This window comes from Mobula birostris, chromosome 30 (assembly GCF_030028105.1).
Source record: "Mobula birostris isolate sMobBir1 chromosome 30, sMobBir1.hap1, whole genome shotgun sequence".
NCBI lineage: Eukaryota > Metazoa > Chordata > Chondrichthyes > Myliobatiformes > Myliobatidae > Mobula > Mobula birostris.
The window spans coordinates 4743800-4771069 of NC_092399.1; the positions used below are offsets into that span (position 1 = coordinate 4743800).

At 42.2% G+C, this 27270-nt stretch overlaps 1 protein-coding gene across 1 annotated transcript; it reads right to left on the reverse strand.

Annotated features, from left to right (window-relative positions):
* Positions 1 to 2088: 2088 nt before the first annotated feature.
* LOC140190459 (transcription factor Sox-7-like) lies at positions 2089 to 25589 on the reverse strand. Its single transcript, XM_072247073.1, has 2 exons — positions 25376 to 25589; positions 2089 to 2891 (listed from the first exon to the last, which is right to left on the reverse strand). Exons 1-2 carry the CDS (start codon positions 25587 to 25589, stop codon positions 2089 to 2091), a joined length of 1017 nt encoding a protein of 338 aa, XP_072103174.1.
* Positions 25590 to 27270: the final 1681 nt, after the last annotated feature.

The following is a 27270-nucleotide window of genomic DNA, read 5'->3' on the forward strand; positions in this document are numbered from 1 at the left end:
TAGAGTCATAGAAAAATACAGCACAGTCCATGTTGACTCACTTAAGCTGCCTATTCCCATCGACCTGCACTGTGACCATAGCCCTCCATATCCTTACCATCCATGTACCCATCCAAACTACTCTTAAAAGTTGAAATCAAGTTCACATGCACCACTTGGGCTGGCAGTTCATTCCACACTCTCACCACCCTCTGACTGAGGAAGTTTCCCCTCATGTTCCCCTTAAACTTTTCACCTTTCACCCTTAACCCATGACCGCTAGTTGTAGTCTCACATCACCTCAGTGGAAAAGCCTGCTTGCATTTACCCTATCTACACCCCTCATAATTTTGTATGCCTCTATCAAATCTCCTCTCAGTCTTCTATATTCCAAGGAATAAAGTCCTAACTTATTCAATCTTTCCATAAAACTCAAGTCACTTAGAGCCCGCAACCTCCTTGTAAATTTTCACTGTACTCTTGTCGTCCATACCCATTGTCGAGTGTTTTGATTGACTCTACTGAATATGTAAAACCATGTGCAATCAGGGATGGATGGAAAATACCACCTTTGATACTGTAATCCTCATTCCGTAAATAAATTATCCCAAAAATGTAGAATAAAATGGAATAAAATGGAGTCCTGCTGAAGGGTTTCAGCCCAAACCATTGACTGTACACTATTCCTAGATGCTGTCTGGCCTGCTGAGTTCCTCAAGCATTTTGTGTGTGTTGCTCGAATATAATTCTATTAGAATAGTGACTCAGACTATTTATCAGAAATGAATTAAAAGTCTCTGTGAGAATATTCAAAGTGCTGCAGTGTAAGAATGTGGCTCCGTGAGAAGTGAGCCCAGTGTCTACAGATTGTGTGGAATTAATGCTTTTCTCTTGAATTTTCCCCATTGTTCTTGTTGATAAACTGCTAGGTTTTGCATATCAAGGAAGTACCTGAACAAAGACTTAATTGTGTCTTCTACTTAATACCAACTCATACATCTATTTTTTCAACTAAACCCCATTATTTAAAATAACAAGTTGTTCTTATGTACTTTGATTATTGACACACGTGCATTACCCCTTGTCCTGCCTCCCCCATCCCACCACCACACCAATCCCTCTCAGTGCTGCAGCCAAAACCCTAGCTCAGTAACCAGACCAAGGAAAATAGCCTAGTGCTATTCCTTCCCTTTAGTAAAATACTGGCTTCTAATCTTTCATATTTTCTTCCCTCCCATTTATTTTCAACCATAATACAACCACTAAGCAAAGAAAATAAGCTTCTCACAGCATCACCCTACATATAGGAAAGTGATTCTTATTGACTTCATCCATAGCAAGGATTCCCAATCTTAATCCTTGGTTAATGGTAAGGCTCCAAGGCATAAAAAGGTTGGGAGCCCGAGTCTATAGTCTTACCACACTAAGCATATAAACTAGATTACAGTGCATTTTATTGTCTGATGATTTAACAATTATCTATTCTCATTTTCCCACTTGACATATTCCGTCAGACCAGAATAAGAGCAGAATTAGGCCACTCGGCCCATCGAGCCTGCTCCACCATGGCTGATTTACTATCCCTCTCAACCCCGTTCTCCTGCCTTCTCCTCGTAACATTTGACACCCTGGCTGATCAAGAACCTATCAATCCCCTCTTTAAGTATACTGAATGACTTGACCTCTGTCTGTGGCAATGAAATCCACAGACTAGCCACTCTCTGGCTAAAGAAATTCCTCCTCATCCCTGTTTCAAATGGACATTCCCCCTATTCTGAGGAAGTGCCCTCCAGTCCTAGACTCCCCTCTGTGGGAAAGATCACAGGGAAGGAGAAGAATAGAAGAGGCAGAAAGAAGAGGAGAAGCCCAAACATTTCATCACAGGAAATATAACAACCAAATTAGTTACAGCATGATCCCATAACATCAAGACATTGATGATAAAGCCGTTTGAGTGCTAAATGTTTGCTCAACATATTGGGGAGGAGTCCTTGCTCTAGTTTACTTCTGCCATCAGAAGAACCTGACAAGATAGATGGGGCTTCATTTGAAATTCATTTCTGAGTAGATGGCGCTCTTGAACTGTATATTTCCCCTAAGGCATTGGTGTCAGATGAATCTAGAAATAGTATTATAATAGGCTGTATTCACATCTGCCAACACAGACACAAGGTCAATTTCATCCGTCTCATTGCTGTCAGAGACCTTTCCATTTAGAAGATGCCCAAGTGGATCAGCCCAGGAGTCATTGTTCAGGTACTGGTCGAACTCATTGCGATCCACATCAGCTAGCAGGTCAGAGTAGCACAGGTTGTCCAGGAATTCCATGTCATTCAGCGGCTGCATGGTTTGAGAGCTCTGGGCACAATACTGGGTCAAGTTCTCAAGCAATAGAGAGGGTTCTGCCACTTTGTGACAACAAACTGTTGATCTCTGAGGAGGGGGCACGGGGCTCAGCTGATAGGACGAACTGCAGTAGAGGCTTGTATCAGGTTGAGGAAATCTGTAAACTGGGTGGGAGATCGGGCATTCTATACCAGTCAGCCCACTCTCTGTTTCTGCCCTGCATTCTGGTCGAGTAGTTTGGGAGCTGGTGGTCAAAGGCTGTTTCTCTAAGGGACCTATTTCCTGCTTGTTGGGTGGATTCGCTTCAGGGAGATGGTGGGGGTAAGCAATCTGGTTAATCGCTTGTTTGCTGATGGAAAATTTCTTATCTTGGCGTACAGATTCCTGTTGTTCAATGTTCTCTACGTGAATGGAAATGCCATTCCTGTACGGGCCGCGGGTTTGGCTTTTCCGTCGTGGCCTGTATTTGTAGTTAGGGTATTCCAACATATGCTCCACTCGTAGCCTCTCTGCTTCTAAAATATATGGTCGCTTCTGCACCACAGTAAGGGATCTCCAACAACGCCCTGGAAGGTGAGAGGAGACACATTGAGCCAGACAGAACATGATGAAGGAAATGCACTTTAAGAAAGATGGCATCCTTATTTAAAGATCATCTAATAATGTACAGTCACAAAATAACACAACATAGAAGCAGGCCCATCTGAGTCTACATTGCAACAGGTAATTAGTTTGCTCTGCAACCCTTTATCTTCCCTACCGACCTGGCTTCAGCTGTCACCTCCCAGATCACCTTCTTCCCTTTCCCCCACCTTTTTATTCTGGCATCTTCCCCTTTCCTTTCCAGTCCTGAGACGTTGACTGTTTATTCTTTTCCATAGATGCTGCCTGACCTGTTTAGATTGTGTGTGTTGCAATGGAATTCATTTGTAATTACTTTCCCTGATTCTTTCCCCAACTTTGGGCAACCTGTTCTCTCCAAAGCCCTCAAAAATTCCTTCATAAAAGGGAAATTGCCTGATAAGCAACATGGATGAGTTCAGAAGAAGTTGATTGATTATTTTCCAGATATGAAGTACTTTGGTACACACGCAAGATGCTGGAGGTAGTCAGCAGGTCAGGCAGCATCTATGGGAAAGAGTAAACAGTTGACGTTTCCAGCCGTGACCCTTCATCAGTCCTTGGATTTCTAGCATCCGCAGATTTTTTCTTCTTTGTGATTGGACTACTATACTGCAAAGTATCTTCCAGAGCTGCTTTCCCTGAAGAAGTCTTCCCTTCAATGGGAGTTCAGTGAAACCCTCTCTCACTGCCCCTCCCTCTGTGATTTCTGCTGCCCTTTGAAAGTCCTGATGAAGGGTCATGGCCTGAGTGCAGCCTGGCCTGTTAGGTTCCTCCAGCATTTTGTTTGTGTTGCTTGGATTTCCAGCATCTGCAGGTTTCTTCTTGTTTATGAAATACTTTTGGATGTTTTCTGGTGGTGAAAGGCGGTAAGAAAATGTATACTATAATAGTTGACAGTTTGGTTTTACTCTATGTGCCTGTTCTAGTTTGACATAATATAGCCATAGAGTCATATAATACCACAGAAATGGGTCCTTTGTCCCATCTAGTTCATGCTGAACTAGTCCCATAGACCTGCTTCCAGACCATAGACCTCCATACCCTTCCCATCCATGTACCCATTCTAAATGTTGAAATCAAACCCACATCCATCTCTCCATTGGCAGCTCACCACCTTCTGAGTGAAGAGATTCCCCCTCATGTTGTGCCAAAACATTTCACCTTTCACCCTTAACCCATGACCTCTAGTCTCTGTCTATCTCTAAAGATCCGTTCTACCCTTACAATTTCAATTTAGACAATTTTGTTGCTTTAATTTTACAAAGAGTTTGGTGCAACTTCTGCTGAATCTTTGATCCTTGCCTTGGTATTCTCCAGGTTCAATGATTTCAGAGTTTATGTAGAAATGTTTGCACTAGGGTCATTTCCCAGATTCATTTCCTGCTGCTGCCTGTATGGAATTTGTATGTTTGCACTGTGACCGCATGGGTATCGTCTGGGTGCTCCGGTTACTCCCACAGTCCATCGATGTATGGGTTAGTAGTTTAATTCGTCATTGTAAGCTGTCCCGTGATTAGGCTAGGATTAAAGCTGAGTTGGTGGGAAACACGACCTGAAGGGCCGGAAGGGCCTATTCCACACTATTTCTCAATAAATAAATAAATGTATTGATTTCAGGCAAGACTTTGACAAAGATTTGGATGCAATTACCTCAATAAGTGATTTCAATTCATGCATTTTCCCTTTTTAATCGTAAGTACATCAAAGTTCAAAGTTCAAGGTAAATTTGTTGTCAAAGCAAATACATATCATGATATACTGCCCTGCGATCCATTTTCTTGTGGGCATTCACAGTAGATACAAAGAAACACAACAGAATCAATGAAAAACTACACACAAAGAAAAATGAGCAAGCAACCACATTGCAAAAGTTAACAAATTGTGTGAATATAAAAAAAGCACAAAACAACAAACAAACAAACAAACAAACAAATAAATAAATAAATAATGCTGAGAACGAGTTGTAGAGTCCTTGAAGGCGAATCCATAGGTTGTGGAATTAGTTCAGTGTTGGGGTGAGTGAAGTTATCAGTGTTTACTTTCACAGGGCTACTGTAGAAATCAAGGGATGTGAGGAAAGGGTTTAACACGAGCTTGCAATAGATCTTCAGATTGGAAGATATACAAGTGGAAGTAGGCCATTTGGCCCATTGAGACAGCTTCATCCGACATGATCTTACATCTTGGGGAAGTAGTTTCACTAAGCTATTCTGCTCCTAGTGCTTAGTTCATTGTAAAGCCCATTTTGTGGGCTATATTGAAGGAGAGTTTGCTTGGCATCATGCTATATTTCATAAAAGGTAACTCTTTCTATCTCAGAGTGACTTTGGAGATTTCATCTAAGAAGCAATTAACACACCCTGCATTGTGGCCAGCCTATGTTTTCTTGATATTTTGCTCATCGTGCCAAATTTGTCACCGTGGTGATAATATTTACATGCTTTTAAAAAACTTCTGTATTCAAAGTTATAAAGTAAATAACTTCTTGCAAATCCATTGTTTAAAAAAAACAGCGTTTCTTTTTTTCTCTCTACTGCTTCAGGTTACTTTTGACTCAGTTTCTGACTTTTCTTTAACAGATCAATAAATTCTAGTGTTTTCTCCAGCAAACTATTGAATATGAGCTACCCCAGCATTTCCTTGTGGTTCCAGCTCCTTAGTGACCTCCAACTTACCCATTGCCATTTATGTTCCACATGGAACTTATGTGAGTAAAATTTTATCAAACCGGTCTCTTTCCAGTAATGTCAAACTTATTGTATTGGACAATACAAATGCTTATGTCCGGGTTGGGGTTTGGAACATAGAACATAGAACAGTACAACACAAATTAAGACCTGCACTCTTTAAGAAGGGAGGGAGGCAGAAGAAAGGAAATTGTAGATTAGTCAGTCTGACTTCAGTGGTTGGGAAGATGTTCGAGTCCATTATTAAGGATGAGATTTCGGGGTATTTGGAGGTATATGAGAAAATACGTCAAAATCAGCATAGTTTCCTTAAAGGGAAATCTTGCCTGATAAATCTTTTGGAATTCTTGGTGGAAATAACCAGAAGGATAGACAAAGGAGAGTCGGTGGATGTTGTTTATTTGATTTTCAGAAGGCCTTTGACAAGGTGCCATGCAAAAGGGTGCTAAACAAGATAAGAGCCCATGGTATTACAGGAAAGATAGAAGATTAGTTGACTGGCAGTAGGCAAAGAGTGGGATAATGGGGTCATTTTCTGCTATTTAGCTATTCTGCTATTTGTTCAACCTGTTCCTATTATTGGTATAATTCTAATCCTCAAATACACCATAAAATGGGTACAATCAGATCAGCTGTCTACTTAAATGGCATGTCACTTCTATTTCAAATTACCCAATTGTGTCACTATTATCAATTGGCTTGTCTTTTATGTATTTTAATAGCTACATTGAAGTATGTACTCAGAACCTTCAGCCTTCCTTGGGATCTGGAACTGATGATCATCCAACTACTCAACCACACTGGAAAACATACACCAGAGTTGTCCTAGGGCATGTAAAAAGGCCCTTCAGCCCATTGGCTCTGCACTATCACCCATTTGCACTAGTTCTACTCTGTGCCAATTTTATTCTCCCAACATTCCCTCCAGATTCTGCCACTCACGTACACACTCAGAAGGAGTTAGAGTGACAAATTAACCCATCAAGGGGACAGTAAACACTCGGGGTCTGCACCACATAGAGTTTGGGAGCAAGCATGAAATCACCCGTGGGAGGGCACAACTCGTTACAGCACTGGCGACCCAGGTTCAATTCCCGCCGCTGCCTGTAAGGAGTTTATATGTTCTCCCCGCGTCTGCATGGATTTCCTCTGGATGCTCTGGTTTCCTTCTGCAGTCCAAAGACATACCAGTTGGTCATTGTAAACTGTTCTGGGCTTAGACTAGGATTATATTGTGAGGATTGTTGGGTGGTGCGGCACAAAGGGCCAGAAGGACTTGCTCCCCGCTGTATCTCACTAAATTAATAAAATAAGTAAATTATAACCTTGAATTTTTTTGAGATGAAGTGAGAAGCTAATGATAAAAGTTAGCTGCATAATTACAGGCGTGAAATCTTCTATGAGCCAAAGGAAGTGATGGAGCATAATAATTTATTTAATTTTTATAGCATTAAGTGTTCCTTGATGGTTTTACAGGAGCTGATTTTAAACAAATAAATCAAATAAAGTACAGGGTTTTGAAAGTTCGTCACTCTAGTAGTACATAAGGAGTAGGAGTAGTTCTCTGTGTCTTGCCGGTCATGTCCTGGTTGACTCGTGAGTGGACTCAATTGTATCCCGAGGCATTTGGTTCAGGGGAGGTAATTTGCATGGTTATAAACACAAGAGATTCTGCAGATGCTGGAAATCTATAGCAACACACACAGAATGCTGGAGGAATTTAACAGGTCAGGTAGCGTATATGGAAGGGAGTGAATTGTTGATATTTCAGGTAGAGGACCGAGTTCTGTTGAAAGGTTTCAGCCTGAAGTGTTGACAGTTTATTGGAGTAAATAAAGTAATTTTATCTAGAGTTCTTCCAACATTTTGTGTAATTTGCATGAACTTTCGCAAGGCTTGACTGATTGGATTCATTTGATAAGTGGACTTCCAATAAGATGGCGGTGTGCTTGGATGCAGCAGCCTCTAAGGGGCCAACCAAAGTCTTTTAAAAATATATATTTTTTTATGATCACAAGACATTAAGAACTTGAAGTGTAGCAGGATTACCCCCTCAGTGAGTTGCTTGACAGCGGAGGAGCTGGACTTTGTGTGGTCTATGTTGTTGCCTGCTACAGAATGGTGCTGGAGTCTGTGCGTGAAGGCAGTGTGCGGACTAACAGCGAGTAATTTTCTTGGATGTTTTTCTTGTGGCCATAGCATTCTGTTGTGTATTGGAAATATAGAGTACTGCATGTCCGGTTCACTGGTTTATTGGTGAGACTGATGGCGGGGGAGCTGCGTGGCCCTGGTTGTAGCAGAGACTAGGCTTCAGGCCACGGGGTCGCCTGGTGCAGCCGCTCAGGAGAGCTGCTGCTGGGGGCAGTGTGGTGCGGCATCTGTGCTGGATTGGGACTGTACCCTCCCCTCCTGTCAGTGCTGCTCTCTAGTCTTTGGTCGGTGGAAGACAAGGCTGTCTGCATTCGTTTGCGGACTGCTGTTGGCTTGTTCTTACTGATAACGTCCATGGACTTAGGTACTTGGGCTACATTATATATTTTTTGTGTGACTGTATGCTTACTGCTATCTTATATAGTATGTGTTATATGTGTCTTTTGATGTGTATGATTGTTGATACAGTGTTTTCAAAGTTCAAAAGTTCAAAGCAAATTTAATATCAAAGTACGTATACCCCACCATATATAACCGCGAGATTTGTTTCATTGCAGGCATACTCAGTAAATCCAGGAACTATAATAGGATCAATGAAAGACTGCACCCAACCGGTCGGACAAACAATCAATGTGCAAAAGACAATAAATATCGAGAACATGAGATGAAGGGTCCTTCAAAATGAGTCCATAGGCTGTAGGAACAGTTCAGTGATGGGGCAAGTGAAGTTAAGTGATTATCACCGCTGGTTCAAGAGCCTGATGGTTGAGGGGTAATAACTGTTCTCGAACCTGGTGGTGTGGTTCCTGAGGCTCCTGTACCATCTTCCTGATGGCAGCAGCGAGAAGAGAGCATGGCCTGTGTGGTGCGGGTCCCTGATGGTGGATGCTGCTTTCTTGTGACAGCACTCTGCTCTGTGTTGATGTGCTCAATACTGGGGAGGACTTTAACCGTGATTTACTGGGCTGTATCCACTACTTTTTGTAAGATTTTCTGTTCAAGGGCATTGGTGTTTCCATGCCAGGTTGTAATACAACCAGTCAGTATACTGTCAACCACAAATCTAAAGAAGTTTGTCAAAGGACCACTTAGAACCAAAGCCATTGTTAATTTCAGAATTCTTTAGGTTTCATAAGTAGAATCAAAAACAAGGGGGAGCCCATGGCTGAATTGAAGAAATTGCCTGAACATTGTCAGTTCAGTAATGGTGTTTAATGATGCACTTAGAGATGAGTTATTTTGCGAAATCTTACTCATTCAAAAACAGCTCCTAACTAAAGCACAGCTTACATTCAAATAAGCAGTGGAAATTGCTATTTCAATGGGAACCACATACAGAGATGCAGTCAGGAATGAAAGTGAGTGTGATTAAATTGCAGCATCTAAACAGAATCCAGCCTGGCCAAACAGATTGTGTTACCATTGAGGCAAGAGCTCACATACACCAGACCAATGCAAGTTTAAAGGCAAAACTTGCAGAAAAGTAGGACGCAACCAAAGAGCACATCAGGCAGACAAAAATAAATTTACTGCACAGAGAAGAGAAACAAGACAAAAGTCCAAGTTGCATTTTCAAGAAGAGCACTAATCAGCATGCTGTTGATGAAAAATCTGAGAGTGACACAGGACTAGGTAGCCTTGAGATTTACATTGTGAAAATTAACAATAGACAAGCAACATGTTTTATGCCAGAAGTGAATGTCAAATTAACTAAAATGGAATAGGATACTGGCTCAGCTATTTCAGTCATTTCTCAAAATGAGTTTGAAAGTCATTTCAGAAATGCCAGACTGAAGCCTACAGATACCCAATTAAGAACTTGTACTGGGAGAAAAGATAACTCCATGGGAATGACATACAATCACCAACAAGCCACATTAAGCTTGTATGAGGTAAAAAACAGAAGAACCAGCTTTGTGGGTGGGAAGTGTGGTGTGATTGACTGAGAGAACTACAACTTGATTGGAGATCCATCCACCAATTGCATGCCACATCCACTGCAATGATGCTGAATGAAGAAAGGGACAGCCATCCCCATGCTGAATCCCATGAACCACTGTCAAATAAAGGGCAAGCCAGTGTTGATGGCAACCTTTGTGCCTTGGGTTGGAAAGCATATTGGATCAAGGAAGGAGCATGCTGCACAGAGGAAACGTGACAGTGACGAAAGCACTGGTCTACCTACAACAGTTTTTGTAGGCAACATTCCTGAGAAAGCTTCCGATATGTTAATCAGTCAGTGACTTGCAAAATGTGGCTGGGTTTTAATCTGGAAAAGAATTCAAGGAGCTTCAGGAAACTTACAAGCATTCGGTTTTTGTGAGTGTAAGGAACCAAAATCTACTCCGCGTGCGTTAATGCTATTGCATGAACTTCAAGGAGGAGACAAAAACAGTTGTAAACGTAGATGCAAGGACCAAAGCCCAGCTGGATGAATGGATGGCCAAAAAAGAAAGGAGTCAATGGAGATATGAAAGCAAACTATTTCTCAGAGGATGTTGTAGACGAGGAAACCAAGTGGAGAGATCAGACTGTAAAGGAAGCAATGGAAACATTAATAAGAGAATGCGCCAGTGAACTAAATACAGCTTCCCAAGATCAAGGTGCACTAACTAGAAGAAGGAAAAGGAAGGAAGAGATGGAGAGAATGAATGTGAACAACAGAGAGAGATGTGAGAAAGAAAAAGAAAGGGATCGAGGTAGATCCGGAGAGAGAAAAGAAGAAGAAAGGTGCTGAGAGCTGTCAGAACCACTTCCTTCAGTCTCAGAGTCAAATCCTACAACCACCATGGAGGACGTCCCAGAACCTGAGATTGTTTTCACAGCCCCAAGTCTCACCGGCCAAGCAGAATGTTCTTACTTCTCAGGAAGGACGTTCCCCGACAAGAGTAAGAAAGCCTCCACAGAATTTAAATCTTTAAGACTGAATGGGACAATTAAAAAAATTACTATGCTGTGGATGGCTGCATATACTGTAGTAGATGCCAGTATTTTGTATATATAGTTGAGATGCATTCTCTGTTGAGTTGGAGGTTCTAGTTAAGCATGGAGATATGTTGTGTATTTAATATTTTAGTAATATTCGAGATATCTTGTGTATATATTGGTTGATTAGGCATTCTTGTTTGTTTAAATGATTAGCTGTGGGTTAGATGTAAAAACTATGCTAACTGCATATGTCACCAGGCTACTACGTGATGCGTGCATGCCTTGCTTAAAGTAAACTCGAACTAGACCTGTATTCCCGGACCTTCGTCTTCATTTGAATTAGTTAAATGTTTTGAAGTTACAAAACATAACAAAGTGTTCCTGGGTTGAGTGACAAGCCAATGAAATGGTATCCTGGTACCATGGCCCCAGAAGAGCACTTTATTCATGGCAATTCATGTGCAGTTGAATGAAAGTTAAGCTTAAACTTGAAAATAATATCCTTGTAATTTGTTCTGAAATGACAGACTAGTTTTTCCAGGTTATACAAGACATCAAATGTTATAACAACATAGAACCATTTGGCCTGTTGTGCCTGTGTCATTTCCCGAAGCATTCCCCTCAGTCTCAGTCCCTCATTTATTAGGGTAGCAGACACCAATAGAACCAACAAACTCATTCGTAGGGCCAGTGATGTTGTGGGGATGGAACTGGACTCTCTCATGGTGGTGTCTGAAAAGAGGATGCTGTCCAAGTTGCATGCCACCTTGGACAATGTCTCCCAGCCACTACATAATGTACTGGTTGGACACAGGAGTACATTCAGCCAGAGACTCATTCCACCGAGATGCAACACAGAGCATCATAGGAAGTCATTCCTGCCTGTGGCCATCAAACTTTACAACTCCTCCCTTGGAAGGTCAGACTCCCTGAACCAATAGGCTGGTCCTGGACTTATTTCCTGCATAAATAATTTACATATTACTACTTAACTGTTTATGGTTTTATTACTATGTATTATTTATGATGCAATTGTAACGAAAACCAATTTCCCCCTGGGATCAATAAAGTATGACTATGACTATGGCTATTTCCATGCAACCGATGCCAATCTTTCCCATGCCAATGAATTCTTTGGGATATGAGATTTTATTTTACTTAGAGATACGACATGGTAACAGGCCCTCCTAGCCCAATGAGCCCACGCTGACCAATGACACCCATAGTTTCTAATGAATCTACTAACCCTTACACTTTGGGATGTGGGAGGAAGTTGTAACACCCAGAGGAAAATCCATGGAGTCACGGGGAGCAGCGGGAATTGAACCCGGCTCACTGATGGTGTAATACATAACGCTAACTGCCACGCTACCGCGCTGCGCCAAAGAGAAATGAAAACCAAGCATCATGGCGGAACCTTATACAGCCACAGGAAGGATGTGACGGTCCCACCCAGGAAGCCGTGGAGGTCAGGATTGGACTTGCATCATTGAAGCTGTGTGGCAGCTGCACTGTGACCTGTAGCAACCTCTGAGACTCCTTCTATTTCCATTTCAATAGAAAGTTGAAATGCAAAGACTTTTAGCTGGCAAATTACCTATTAATTGACGACTTTGGCAATTGGAGAATCTTACCCTGCTGCCTTGAATATACACCAAGCATTCTGATTACCCATTGGTCCTCTGTGTTGTACTACTTGCTCCAGCTACCTAGCTATTCAGTTATTTATCTGCCTATCTACTTAACTATTTATTTATTGAGATACAGGGAATACGCCCTTCCAGCCTTTCGAGTGGATATGTGCACATGCTGGGAAAGCTTAAGTGAGTAGAATTGAAAGTTCTCAAAAGGAATATATTCTTCAACTTTGGAAGCATCATACAGGATCAAGCACCCCCCCCCCCCCCCCCCAGTGCTTAGTCTCCAAGTGGCGTTGCTTGTTTGAGCACTTGCTACATTTTGTCAGCAAAAAAAGATATAACTTCACGCAACACACATCAAGGTTGCTGGTGAACACAGCAGGCCAGGCAGCATCTCTAGGAAGAGGTACAGTTGAAGTTTCGGGCCGAGACCCTTCGTCAGGACTAACTGAAATATAACTTCAGCTCACTCCCTAACTCTAACTTCAAACGCAAAAGCGTGAACACATAACTAAACCCTTTGCTTCTACCACGCCTAACCAATGTGACTACCCACAAGAAACATAATAAACATGCAACACAAAAAACAATGCAGATAGAAAATAGATACATGGCTCCTACAGAGATGGGAACATAATTCCTCTGTTACGTAATAAAATATCTAGGTTACAGCAACAGAATATCGAGATCATAAAGTTCCATGTTGTTGTGTCCGCCCTGTTGAAGCCTCCTCTCACCTCACCTCATCTAATTCAATTAACAAATCCTGTGAAAACAAAGACAGAAAATGTTGGAAAGACTCATCAGGTCAGGCTGTTTCTGTGGGAAGTGGATCAGTCAGTGCTTTGGATGTGGGACCCTACATTGGAACTCACTGTGGAAAGAGAATCAGTCAACATTTTTGCTTTCCATAAAAACAAGAGGTTCTGCAAATGGTGGAAATCCAGAACAAACTGCACAAGATCTTGAGGGAATAAACTGCTTTTACTTCCAGCCGAGACCCTTCAGCTGGACCTGATGAAGTTCCTCCAGCAGGAAACAACTTTATCATGTCACCTTTCACTTTCTCAAGTAAAGAAATCCTATCTGTTCAAACGCTCTTTAAAAACAGATGTCGATTGACACATTAATCCAGGTACATTTGTTTATCCACCCTGTTGATATTCAAATAGCTTCATAATTGCCAATTGTTGGCTCTATTTGATCTGAGAAATCAGAAATTGCTGAGAATAACTGACAAATCAGACAGCACTTGCAGAAAGAGATGCAGCTAATGCTTGAGATCGAAGATTCGTCAATATTTCAACTATTGTTCTTTCCTCAGATGCTGCCTGACCTGCATTTTTCCCCAGCATTTTCCATTCTTTATCTCATATTTTCTGCACCCGCAGTTCTTTTTTAAAAAAAATTCCATTTGATCTAGTTTTTTTGCCTGTTTGAGGGAAAGATAGTTAATAAGTAGAATAAAATATGAAAAGAAATCAAATAGTAAATTAGAAAAGAACACATTAAACAAACTGGAAAATATTGAATTTGAGGTAAGAATTTGAGATTGCTGTTCATTGTTAATCATCATTCACTTCACCTGGACAATCTTTCATAAACAAGACCATCAGACACAAAATGCCGGTGGAAACTCAACAAATTAAAGCAAATTCTACAGATTCAGTCGTCATTTTGGGCTGAGATCATACACGCAGTCAGAACTCAGGAAGTCAGACAGCATTTAAGGAGACAAATCAATAGTCAATATTTCAGACTTGCTGAGCTCCTCCAGCATTTTAACCATGCAGCTCAAGATTTGTGGTATCTGCAGAGTCTCTTCTGATCCTTAAGCAAGATCTTTGATGCTCCTTAGAGGTTTACAAACTGCATGCAAAAACTAACAGAACCCCTTGACTTGCTAAAGTTCAAAGTTCAAAGTAAACTTATTATCAAAGTATGTATATGTCACCATTTTGCAAGTAATTCACCACTATCTGACTAGAAAAACAAGGAAGTCTGCAGATGGTGGAAATCCAAAGCAACATGCAGAAACTGCTGGAGGAGCTCAGCAGGTAAGGCAGTACCCATAGAAATAAATCAACAGCTGACGTTTTGGGCTGAGACCCTCGGTCAGGACTTATCTGACTATCTTGCTTTTAGCATTTGTCTTATTTCTGTCCATCAGCTACACATATATTGTTGAATAAATCATAGTATCGAGTAACATGAGTAGCCTCTTGGTTTATCTTATCTGCACCGGATCTTCAAAAGAGGATCTAATTTATTGTGCTTTGATTCACTTTGATAATACTCCTCCAATATTCACCCCTTAAGTATTAATACATTTTCCGTTTGAAGATTATTATTGAGTATGCTACTTATAGGATGTTATGTTTTGCAGCTTTGTGAATGTTGTGTTGAAGTTGTGTAAGATGTTGGTGCGGCCTAAATTGGTGTCTTGTGTGCAGTTTTGGTCACCTATCTCCAGGGAAAATGTGAATAAGACCATAAGACCATAAGACAAAGGAGCAGAAGTCGGCCATTCAGCCCATCGAGTCTGCACCGCCATTTTATCATAGATGATCCATTCTCCAATTTAGTCCCACTGCCCCGCCTTCTCACCATAACCTTTGATGCCCTGGCTACTCAGATACCTATCAATCTCTGCCTTAAATACACCCAATGACTTGGCTTCCACTGCCGCCCGTGGCAACAAATTCCATAGATTCACCACCCTCTGGCTAAAAAAATTTCTTCGCATTTCTGTTCTGAATGGGCGCCCTTCAAATCTTAAGTCATGCCCTCTCGTACTAGACTCCCCCATCATGGGAAACAACTTTGTCACATCCACTCTGTCCATGCCTTTCAACATTCGAAATGTTTCTATGAGGTCCCCCCTCATTCTTCTAAACTCCAAGGAATACAGTTCAAGAGCGGATAAACGGTCCTCATATGTTAACCCTCCCATTCCCAGAATCATTCTAGTGAATCTTCTCTGTACCCTCTCCAACGTCAGCACATCCTTTCTCAAATAAGGAGACCAAAACTGCCCACAGTACTCCAAGTGAGGTCTCACCAGTGCCTTATAGAGCCTCAATATCACATCCCTGCTCCTATACTCTATTCCTCTAGAAATGAATGCCAACATTGCAGTCGCCTTCTTCACTACTGACTCAACCTGGAGGTTAACTTTAAGGGCATCCTGCATGAGGACTCCCAAGTCCTGTTGCATCTCAGAACTTTGAATTCTTTCCCCACTTAAATAATAGTCTTCCTGTTTATTCCTTCTGCCAAAATGCATAACCATACACTTTCCAACATTGTACTTCATTTGCCACTTCTCTGCCCATTCTTCCAATCTATCCAAGTCTCTCTGCAGACTCTCTGTTTCCTCAGCACTACCGGCCCCTCCACCTATCTTCGTATCGTCAGCAAACTTAGCTACAAAGCCATCTATTCCATAATCCAAATCGTTGATGTACAATGTAAAAAGAAGCAGCACTTTTACCACTGGTAACCGGCAGCCAACCAGAATAGGATCCCATTATTCCCACTTTCTGCTTCCTGCCAATCAGCCAAAGCCCTATCCACGTATGTAACTTTCCCGTAATTCCATGGGCACTTATCTTGTTAAGCAGCCTCATGTGTGGCACCTTGTCAAAGGCCTTCTGAAAATCCAGATATACAACATCTACTGCATCTCCCTTGTCTAGCCTACTTGTAATTTCCTCAAAAAATTGTAATAGGTTTGTCAGGCAGGATTTTGCTTTAAGAAAACCATGCTGAGTTCTGCCTATCTTGTCATAATGCCTCCAGGTACTCTGTAACCTCATCCTTGACAATCGACTCCAACAACTTCCCAACCACCGATGTCAAGCTAACAGGTCTATAATTTCATTTTTGCTTCCTTGCCCTCTAAATAGCAGAGTGACATTTGCAATCTTCCAGTCCTCCAGAACCATGCCAGAATCTATCGACTTTTGAAAGATCATCGCTGATGCCTCCACAATCTCCACAGCTACTTCCTTCAGAACACGAGGGTGCATTCCATCTGGTCCGGGAGATTTATCTACCTTTAGACTATTCAGCTTCCTGAGTACTTCCTTTGTCGTAATTGTGACCGAGCACACTTCTCTGCCCTGCCACTCTTGAGTGTCCCGTATATTGCTGATGTCTTCCTCAGTGAAGACTGATGCAAAATACTCGTTCAGTTCCTCTGCCATCTCCTTATCTCCCATTACAATTTCTCCAGCATCATTTTTTAATCGGTCCTATATCTACTCTCACCTGTCTTTTACTTTTTATATACTTGAAAAAGCTTTTAGTATCCTCTTTGATATTATTTGCTAGCTTCCTTTCATAGTTCATCTTTTCCCTCTTAATGACCTTCTTAGTTTCCTCTTGTAAGCCTTCAAAAACTGCCCAATCCTTTGTCTTCCCACTAATTTTTGCTTCCTTGTATACCCTTTCCTTTGCTTTAACTTCGGCTTTGACTTCTCTTGTCAGCCACGGTTGCATCCTTTTTCCATTCGAAAATTTCTTCTTTTTTGGTATACCTGTCTTGCACCTTCCTTACTTCTCGCATAAACTCCAGCCACTGCTGCTCTGCCGCCCTTCTCGCCTGTGTCCCTTTCCAGTCAACTTTAGCCAGTTCCTCTCTCATGCCACTGTAATTTCCTTTACTCCACTGAAATATCGACACATCGGATTTTGGCTTCTCTTTTTCAAATTTCACAGTGAACTCAATCATGTTATGATCACTGCCTCCTAAGGGTTCCTTCACCTCAATCTCTCTAATCACCTCTGGTTCATTACACTATACCCAATCCTGTACAGCCGATCCCCTAATGGGCTCAACAACAAGCTGTTCTAAAAAGCCGTCTTGCAGACATTCTACAAATTCTCTCTCTTGAGATCCAGTGTCGACCTAATTTTCCCAATCCACTCGCATGTTAAAATCCCCCACAATTATCATAACACTGCCTTTCAGACAAGCCTTTTCTATTTCCTGTTGTAATTTGTAGTCCACATCCCTGCAGCTGTTTGGAGGCCTATAAATAACTGCCATCAGGGTCCTTTTACCCCTGCTATTTCTTAGCTCAACCATAAAGATTCTGCACCTTCCGATCCTATGTCACCTCTTTCTAATGATTTGATATCATTTCTTACCAATAAAGCCACGCCTCCCCCTCTGCCTACCTTCCTATCCTTCCGATACACCGTGTATCCTTGGACGTTCAGCTCCCAGAGACATGCATCCTTTAGCCACGTCTCAGTGATGGCCACAATATCATAGCTGCCAATCTGTAGCTGTACGACAAGATCAAGCATCTTATTCCTCATGATGCGTGCATTTAAGTATAACACCTTAAGACTAGTATTTGGTACTTTTTGCTTTGATTGCACTACAACTCGTCCCAATGGCTACAAATTTTCCCCAACACCTGCCTGTCTTTCCTGACATCTTTACTGCTCACTATCTTAGATTTATTTCTGTTTTCCTCTTCCTCTTCTCTATCATTCCAGTTCCTATCTGCCTGCCAAATTAGTTTAAACCCTCCCTAACAGCTCTATTAAACCTTTCCGCCAGGATATTGGTCCCCTTCGGATTCAGGTGTAACTTGTCCATTTTGAACAGGTCATACTTCCCCCAGAAGAGATCCCAATGATCCAAGAATCTGAAGCCCTGCCCCCTGCACCATCTCTCAGCCATGCATTCATCTGCCCGATACTACTATTCTTGCCCTTGCTAGCACGTGGCACAGGTAGCAATCCCGAGATTACTACCCTGGAGGTCCTGCTTCTCAGCTTCCTTCCTAACTCCCGGAAATCTCTCTTCAGGACCTCCTCCCTTCTCCTATCTATGTCATTGGTACCAACATGCCCCAGGACAACTGGCTGCTCACCCTCCCCCTTCAGAATATTCTGGACCCGATCCGAGGCACTCTGTATCCTGGCACCTGGGAGGCAACACACCATGCGGGTATCTCTATCAGGCTCACAGAATCTGCTGTTTGGAGGTTGAAAGAGTGTAGAGGAAATTTACAAGGATCTTGCCGGATTTGGAGGGCCTGAGTTATAAGGAAAGATTGAATAGGTTAGGAATTTTTTCCTTAGAACGTAGAAGATTGAGAGGAGATTTGATAGAGGTACACAAAATTATGAGGGGTATAGATAGGGTAAATACAAACAGGCTTTTTCCACTGAGGATGGGTGGGACTACAACCAGAGGTCATGGGTTAAAGGGTGAAAAGTTTAAGGGGAACATGATGGGAAACTTCTTCGCTCAGAGTATCATAAGAATATGGAACTAGCGGACAGCACAATGGTGAATGTGAGCTCGATTTCAACATTTAAGCAATGTTTGAATAGGTACATGGACGGTAGGGATATGGAGGGCTATGGTCCCGGTGCAGGTCGGTGGGAGTAGGCAGTTTAATGGGTTCAGCATGGACTATATGGGCCAAAGGTCCCATTTCTGTGCTGTGCTTTTCTATGCCCTTTCATGTTCTGAATTTCAGATTACAACACATCACCATACAAAAAAATTCCTTGTCTTTTTAACTCATTTCCTTTGATCTACCACTTTGGGTTACCTTGCCTTTCTGCAAGAAGACTCTTTCTCCTACTTCCTCTCATTCCGTGTTATTGAGATGTTGTAGGACAGAGTATTGATGATTTTGTACATTTTCTCTTAACTACCCAGAGTCATTTTCCACTTTGAATCTGTACAATACAAGAGCTGGTTAATAGGCACACAAGATATTTGCTTTGTATTTGACAGCCACAGAGCACTAAGAGAATCACATAATGTAATCTTTCTATTTTCCTTCTCTACATGATACAGATGGTATTTGTATAGCATGTCTAGTGTAATTGCACACACAAATTGCTGAGGGAATTCAGAAGGTCAGGCAGCACTGATGGAAATGAATAAACAGTCAGCGTTTCAGGCCCAGATCCTTCTCCAGGGTTTGGAAGGAAGGGGGAACATGCCAGAAAAAAAAGACAGTGTGAGGTGAAGTAGGCTAGCAGGTAGGTGATAGGTGGAGCTGGATAGGTGGGAAAGGTTGAGTACTGAGGGCAAAAACATTTTTCAGGACTGCAGAAGAACTTTATCAAACCAAAAGTGATCTCGAATTATGGAATGATTTGCCAGAATGGAGGAAAATTGGGATGTGGGGAGAAGGAATTGCAGAGCTTGTGTTCTAGGCAGGTGACCGCAAAGATGTGAATGACGGAGCAAAGGAAATCGGGAATCCACAAGAAAGCAGAACACAAGAGGGTAGAGTTTGCAACGGGCTGTGAACCAACTCTATGAAACAGATTTAGGCACAGAAAGCCAGACACTAATGTGGACAGAAGAAGGAAAACTTTATTTATATCATTAGACATACAGCCCTTCTGGCCCAGCAACCTCTGATTTAACTCTTGTCTAATCATGAGGCAATTTACAATGTCCAAATAACCTACTACCCAGTATGCTTTTGGATTGTGGGTGGAAACTGGAGCACCCGGAGGAAACCCAAATATTTTGCAGGAAGTGCATACAAACTCCTTACCGGCAGTGGCAGGAATTGAACCCGGGTTGCTTGTACTACAAAACATGCTACTGGTATGTATCGAACATGACAGACAGATCTGAAGATGGTGGACGAGTGGGATGACTCAAATGTTAAACAACACACGTTTTACTCTTAAACCAATAATTTTCATGCAAAGCAAAGCTTAGTAGATAGGGTGTGAGCAAGCTTTGACCAAGTTTCAAACAGCCTCTGGCTCAGTTTTCTGAACCAGGTAGTATTTCAGCTGGACAACACTACAATTCCTGTCCCTGGGCGCAGGATGTGAAACTAGCAGCTGAACTTAGTGGCTTGACACACTTAGGTTTTGTGACGGCCCAGCACTCAAACAGACTGCTGGCATTCGGTCGAACCTGACAGACAAAGGATGGATTCCTGCAATCTATCACCTCCGAGCTACAACTTACATTAGCATCAACACAAAAGATTCTGCAGATGCTGCAAATCTAGAACACCACACACATAAAACGGTGGAAGAACTCAGCAGGTCAGGCAGCACCTATGGAAAGGAATAAACAAGCCGATGTTTTGGGCTGGAAAGGAAGAGGAAGAAGCCAGAATAAAAGGAGGTGGGTGGGAAAGGTAAAGGGCTGGTGAGGAAGGAATCTGATAGATGAGGAGAGAGGGAAGAAGTAAGGGCACCAAGCAGAGGTGATAGGCAAGTGAGAAGTGCTAAGAGGCCATAATATTATTATTGTTGCATTTGTCTCTTTTCACAGCTCAAGCTGGGGTATGGCATAGCAAAGCACACTCACTTCTCAATTGCTAAGAACTTATGGATTATTCTAGGGGTGTTTAGTATTGTTGCTTTCTGAAGATTTACTTAAACATTGCTGTACTGTATAGGCCTAGTTGTTTAATGCTATCATATAGTGACTTTGGGATGACTGCAGTTGTCGGTATTACTATCAGGGGCAGTGTATACCCCGTTCATGTTTCATAGTCTTTCAATTTCCTCTTTTGATTCAGCATACTTCTGGTGTTTTTCACATTGATTTCTGTATGTTGTGTGTGTTTGGAATGGCTATACCTATTAAATAAGTTGTTCTTCCTTGTTTATCCTGTAATATTATATCTGGACAGTTATTACGGATTGTCCTATCTGTAATAATGAATCATTCATAATATAATTTGTAGGACTCCGACTCCGGAACTGATCAGGCTTGTATTTATAGCATGGTATGGTGTCTTTTATAAATCTCAGAATCAGATTCAGGTTTAATATCACTGCATATGTCATGAAATTTGTTAACTTTGCGGCAGCAGTACAATGCCATACATGATAATATAGAAAAAGTCCTGAATTACATTAAGTATATATATGTATATCAAATGATTAAATTAAATAAATATGCAAAAAACCAGAAATTTTGAAAAAGCAGTGAGTTAGTATTCACGGTTTCAATGTCTATTCAGAAATTGGATGACAGAAGGGAAGAAGTTGTTCCTAAATTGTTGACTGTGTGCCTTCAAACTTCTGTACCTCACCCTTGATGGTAAAATTAAGAGGGCATGCCCCGAGTGGTGGGGGTCCTTAATGATGTACACCACCTTTCTGAGGTACTGCTCCTCGAAGATGTCCTGGATAATACGGAGGCTAGAACCCATGATGGACCTGACTTGAGTTGGCAATGATGTTTGCCACTTGATTGTGCAAATAATAATAATAATAACAATTGTTGTTGTTATTATATATGATTTTACAGTGAGTTGAAGTAGGACACAGGGTGAGGAGTTGAGATTGGTGATGGGGTGGATTAATAGTAGTGGGAACAGTCATTACTGATTTTCCTGCTTGTTATACTGAGCTGCTGAAAATCTGTCCACACTATCACTGCCAAGTAAGTGTGGATCATTTAATTCAATGAGATCCGAGAGTATTATGCACTTGAATTAGCTTATTCACTGCCTTAAGTGACTGAGGCACCAAGACAAAGCTATTTCAGCATAAATCATGGCTGCACCAAAATTCAACCAGCAGAGGAAGGAACGCCCTAGGCCCAACCCCAATAAGGGACTAGAACTTTCAAGGATGTCAACCTCAGTTCTGTAGTCCAAATGCGTGGTGCATTGTCAGAACTGAGAAATTCAACCAAAGTTCTGTGTGCCTCACCCAGATGCATATGATCGTCTCTATCTGTCTGTTTTGAAGAAAAACATGAGAATTCTCTGGTGTTCTGGCCAATATTTACCCTTCAACTAATATCTCCAACACAGATTACCAGGCCCTAATCACATTACTCGTTGAGGGATATTGCTGAAAATAAAAAAAAGTACTTTGCGTTTCCTACAGATCTACATTTCAGAAGTAATTACATCATATATAACTGGGAACATTAATTAATTAACCCATTCAGAGGTTCTACAGTGTTATAGTGCTCTTTTATTGTACTTTAACAATGATACTTATTGGTGCATCAGTACTGTGCAAAAGTCTTGGGCACTATGGCACTTGAGACTTTTTGTACAATACTGCACTTCTCAACGTGGAGTGCAGAGTGAGTCTGTAAATTTGACCAGAGCAAACCATGTTGGGAATGATGAGAGTGGAGGGAGGGGTGAGGGATAGGTGGCAGAGGAGGAGGTGGAGGGAGGGGTGAGGGACAGGTGGCAGAGGAGGAGGTGGAGGGAGGGGTGAGGACAGGTGGCAGAGGAGGAGGTGGAGGGAGGGGTGAGGGACAGGTGGCAGAGGAGGAGGTGGAGGGAGGGGTGAGGGACAGGTGGCAGAGGAGGAGGTGGAGGGAGGGGTGAGGGACAGGTGGCAGAGGAGGAGGTGGAGGGAGGGGTGAGGACAGGTGGCAGAGGAGGAGTCCCAGGAGCAGGAGATGCCTGGGTGCAGACACACCCAGCCCTGAGACACCAACTAAGGTAATTTGACTGCAAACAATTGGTTTATTCATCGTCACAGAATGCCGTTCTGGTGCTTCCCGCCCCTTCCCCTCTTCCTGCCTCCTTCCCACTCACAGTCCACAATAAAGACCCATATCAGAGTCAGGCTTATCATTATGTGCGTGTGTGTGTGTGTGTGTACCTAAGACTTTTGCACAGTACTGCAAGCTCATATTTTCAGTTGTACTATGCTGAAATATTTCCTGAGGAGTCTGAGGTCCTTTAACATCTGTCAGACGACGCTGAGGATGTTCTACGAGTCTGTGGTGGCCAGTGCGATCATGTTTGCTGCTGTGTGCTGGGGCAGCAGGCTGAGGGTAGCAGACACCAACAGAATCAACAAACTCATTCGTAAGGCCAGTGATGTTGTGGGGATGGAACTGGACTCTCTGACGGTGGTGTCTGAAAAGAGGATGCTGTCTAAGTTGCATGCCATCTTGGTCAATGTCTCCCATCCACTACATAAGCTACTGGGTTGGCGCAGGAGTACATTCAGCCAGAGACTCATTCCACCGAGATGCAACACAGAGCGTCATAGGAAGTCATTCCTGCCTGTGGCCATCAAACTTTACAACTCCTCCCTTGGAGGGTCAGACACCCTGAGCCAATAGGCTGGTCCTGGACTTATTTCATAATTTGCTGGCATAATTTACATATTACTATTTAACTATTTATGGTTCTATTACTATTATTTATGGTGCAACTGTAACAAAAATCAATTTCCCCCGGGATCAATAAAGTATGACTATGACTATTACTATGAATATGAAATGCACAAATACATTCACACGAATGATTCCTGGAGTGAAAGGGTTAACATATGAGGAGCACTTGATTGCTGGAGTTTAGAAGAATAAGGGGGATCTCACTGAAACCTATTGAATATTGAAAGGATTTGATAGAGTGGACGTGGAGAGGATGTTTTCTGTCGTGGGAAAGTCTAGGACTAGAGGGCACAGCCTCAGAGTACAAGAACGTTCCTTTAGAACAGAGAAGAGGAGGAATTTCTTTAGCCAAACAGTGTGGTGAATATGTGGAATTCATTGCCACAGGTCACTGGGTATATTTAAAGCGGAGGTTGATAGGTTCTTGATTAGCCAGGGTTTCAAAGGCTCTGGGGAGAAGGCAGGAGAATGGGGTTGAGAGGGATAATAAATCAGCCATGACGGAATGGTGGATCAGACTCAATGGGCCAAGTGGCCTAATTTTGCTCCTATGTCTTATGGTCTTACGGCAAAGATCTATAGGAAGCTGTATATGAAATTTAACATACACATAAACATGAAGAAATCTGCAGATGCTGGAAATCCAAAGCAAACCACACAAAATGCTGGAAGAACTCAGCAAGTCAGGCAGCATCTATGGAAATGAATAAACAGTCGATGTTTCAGGCTGAGACCCTTCGTCAGGACTCATGCACATTTATGTATGTCAAAAGTATATAAAATTGTCATGCTTGGGAATACTTTTATAATACATTGCAGCACCTACTAACCAGATAAAGAAAAATCCTCATGTCTCTTTGAAATTACATAAATTGAACATTCAGGAGGTGGTACAGTCAGTGCTCTATAATCTGCAGATTCTAAAAACTAATAATGAAGCAGTTCTCAAAAGTCTGGCTACTTTTTTGGGGGGAGTGGTTTTAGTACATCCCAGCCTATGATATAAAATCCATAGGATCATGCCACGTAATTGTTACAATCAGGAGGAGACCATTCAGTCCATCAAGGAATCCCAGCTCCTAATAGAGCAATCTTGCTAGCCCCATTCCTCCCTCCTTTTCCTATAGCTGATTAATCTGGCGAGCAACACACCTTTGGGATCCAAAAATTCCATCTGGAAGGAACTCATGAGAATAAGCCCAGGAATGAAAGGGTTAACATATGAGGTAGTGTTTGATGGCCCTGAGCCTGTACTTGCTGGAGTTCAGAAGAACGGGGCGGTGGTGGGATCTCATTCAAAAACTATTGCATATTGAAAGGCTTAGATAGAGTGAACGTGGAGTGGATGTTTGCAGAAATGGGAGAGTCTAGGACCAGAGAGCATGGCCTCAGAACGGAAGAACGTCCCTTCAGAACAGAGATGTGGAGGAAGTTTTTCAGCCAAGGGGTGATGAATCTGTGGAATTCATTGCCATAGGCAGCTGTGGAGACCATGTCATTGGGCATATTTGAAGTGGAGGTTGGTTCTTGATTAGTCAGGGCATCAAAGGCTCTGGCAAGAAGGCAGGAGAGCAGAGTTGAGAAGGATAATAAATCAGCCATGATTGAATGGCAGAGCAGACCCGATGGGCTGAATGTTCTAATTCTTCACCTATGTCTAATGGTCTCATGGAACTAGTTGATGCCTTTTCCAATACTTAGGGACTGTGAGATGCACACCCCTGTATATAAACAAAATCATTGCATTCCTGCTTGTATGCTTAGGACAAAGGTTAGTTCTATCCCCTATGTTCCTTGAACTATTCCCTACTAGGAACAATTTCACTCTTTCTGTCCCATTTAAACCAAACCACTCCACAGTAGTTGTGGGGGTTGTTACCCACTCTTTGCATCCTTACCCAAGAGTTTGCTGAGCTCCGTATTTTGAAGGTTGGGGTTCTGCAGGGATAGCTTCTTCCTTTCATCTTTGGCCCACACCATGAAGGCGTTCATTGGTCGAGGAATCCGGCTGATGGCTATACGCGTCCTGCAATCCCTTGGCTGCTCAGCTGGCTTGGAAACATTCATGTAGAAAGCACCAGCATTAACGTTATCTGTACCAGCAGCCCTCATCTTTATTCACCTGTAGGAGGGATTGCACTCTCACTTCTCATGTGAGCACTGAAATCATTGTGTGAGGACCGGATTGCTGTTTATATCTGATTCTCCACTGAACTGGCTCCTCCTACAAGGTACAAGCAATCCAATCCACCTTTTGGATGTAGACATAGGCAAAATAGATATTCAAGAATCTATTCGAAATTTTCTAGTTAGCCCATTATATCAATATTCCCATGCAAATTTGTAATTATGTCATTGTCAAATGTGTCTTCAAATCCAAGTGCCCATTCCAATGATTAAGAAAGAACTGTGAAAAAAAACAAGTGCCTTCAAAATAGAGTATTTTTTGGCTGGAATATATAGAAGTTTATAAATTTGCATGTCAAATTAGAACACGTTCTTCAAAGACGTGATTTTCCAATTACTGTCTACTTAATGAATGACTGCATGTGTAAGATTTGAATGTTAACAATCCCTCAGAGACAATGTGTTGGTTGAAGAGTTGAACTTCACATTAACAATCAAACAGTGGACAGGCACTCAGTGGCCACATTATTAGGTAAACCTTTACACCTGCACGTTAAAACAAATATCTAATCATTCAATGTGTCAGTAACTCCATGTATAAAAGCATGCAGGTTGACTGCATCAGAATGGAGAAGAAATGTGATCCAAGTGACTTTGACGGTGGAATGATGGTTGGTGCCAGAGGGGGTGGTTTGAGTATCTCAGAATCTGCTGATCTCCTGGGATTTTCACGCACAACAGTCTCCAGAGTTTTCAGTGAATGGTGCAAAAAACGACTAAAAAAAACATCCAGTGAATGGCAATTCTGTGGGTGATAATGCCTTGTTAAAGAGAGAGGTCAGAGTAGAATTGCCAGACTAGATCAAGCTAACAGAAAAGTGCCAGTAACTCAAATAACCACATGTTACAACAATGGTGTCCAGAAGAGCATTTCTCAATGCACAACACGTCAAACCTTGTAGTAGATGGGCAGAAGCCCACAATCACACAGTCAATGGCCTCTTTATTAGGTACAGGTGGTATCTAATAATGTGGCCACTGGGTGTGTGCTAGTTGAACAGTTAAACTTCACATTATGCAAAACAATTTCTGATTTTTTTTAGTTCCATATGTAGAATTACAGGCACTTTCCAGTTTCACATTGCCATAGGACTCTTAAGTGTTCCAGGGCGAGGATCAGTACCAATGTCTTGCCTCATGGTTACTGTGGCAGCTCATGCAGTTCATGGTATTGAGGAGCAGACACCAGTGCTGGGTAGAGCATAGATGGCTCATTGATGGTGAGAGGCTTTGACAGAGTACTGCTCATGGACTGCATCACAGCCTGGTATGGGAACATCAATGTCCTTGGAGGGAAAATCCTACAAAAAAAGTAGTGGATATGGCCCAGTCCGTCTGGGTAAAACCCTCCCAACCATTGGACACATCTACATGAAATGCTGTCACAGGAAAGCAGCATCCATCATCAGAGACTCCCAACACCCAGGTCATGCCCTCTTCTCATTGCCACATGGGCCAAGCTAAGGAGCAAAAGGGGACAAAATGACCTTGCTGGGCTTGGTGCAATTGGTGTAGGCTAGATGGATTTAGCTAGGCCTTTGACAAGCTTCTGCAAAAGGTTAGAGCCACTTGCTTGGTAATAGAAAGCAGACAGCGAAGGTCTAGC

Bases quoted from the DNA above. Each gene is read 5' to 3' on its own strand.
- LOC140190459 (XM_072247073.1), bottom strand. From the start codon at position 25,589: ATGAGGGCTGCTGGTACAGATAACGTTAATGCTGGTGCTTTCTACATG. The intron at 2,892-25,375 runs GTAAGGATGCAA...CTCACCTTCCAG, and splicing joins GGAGCTCAGCAAACTCTTGG to GGCGTTGTTGGAGATCCCTT.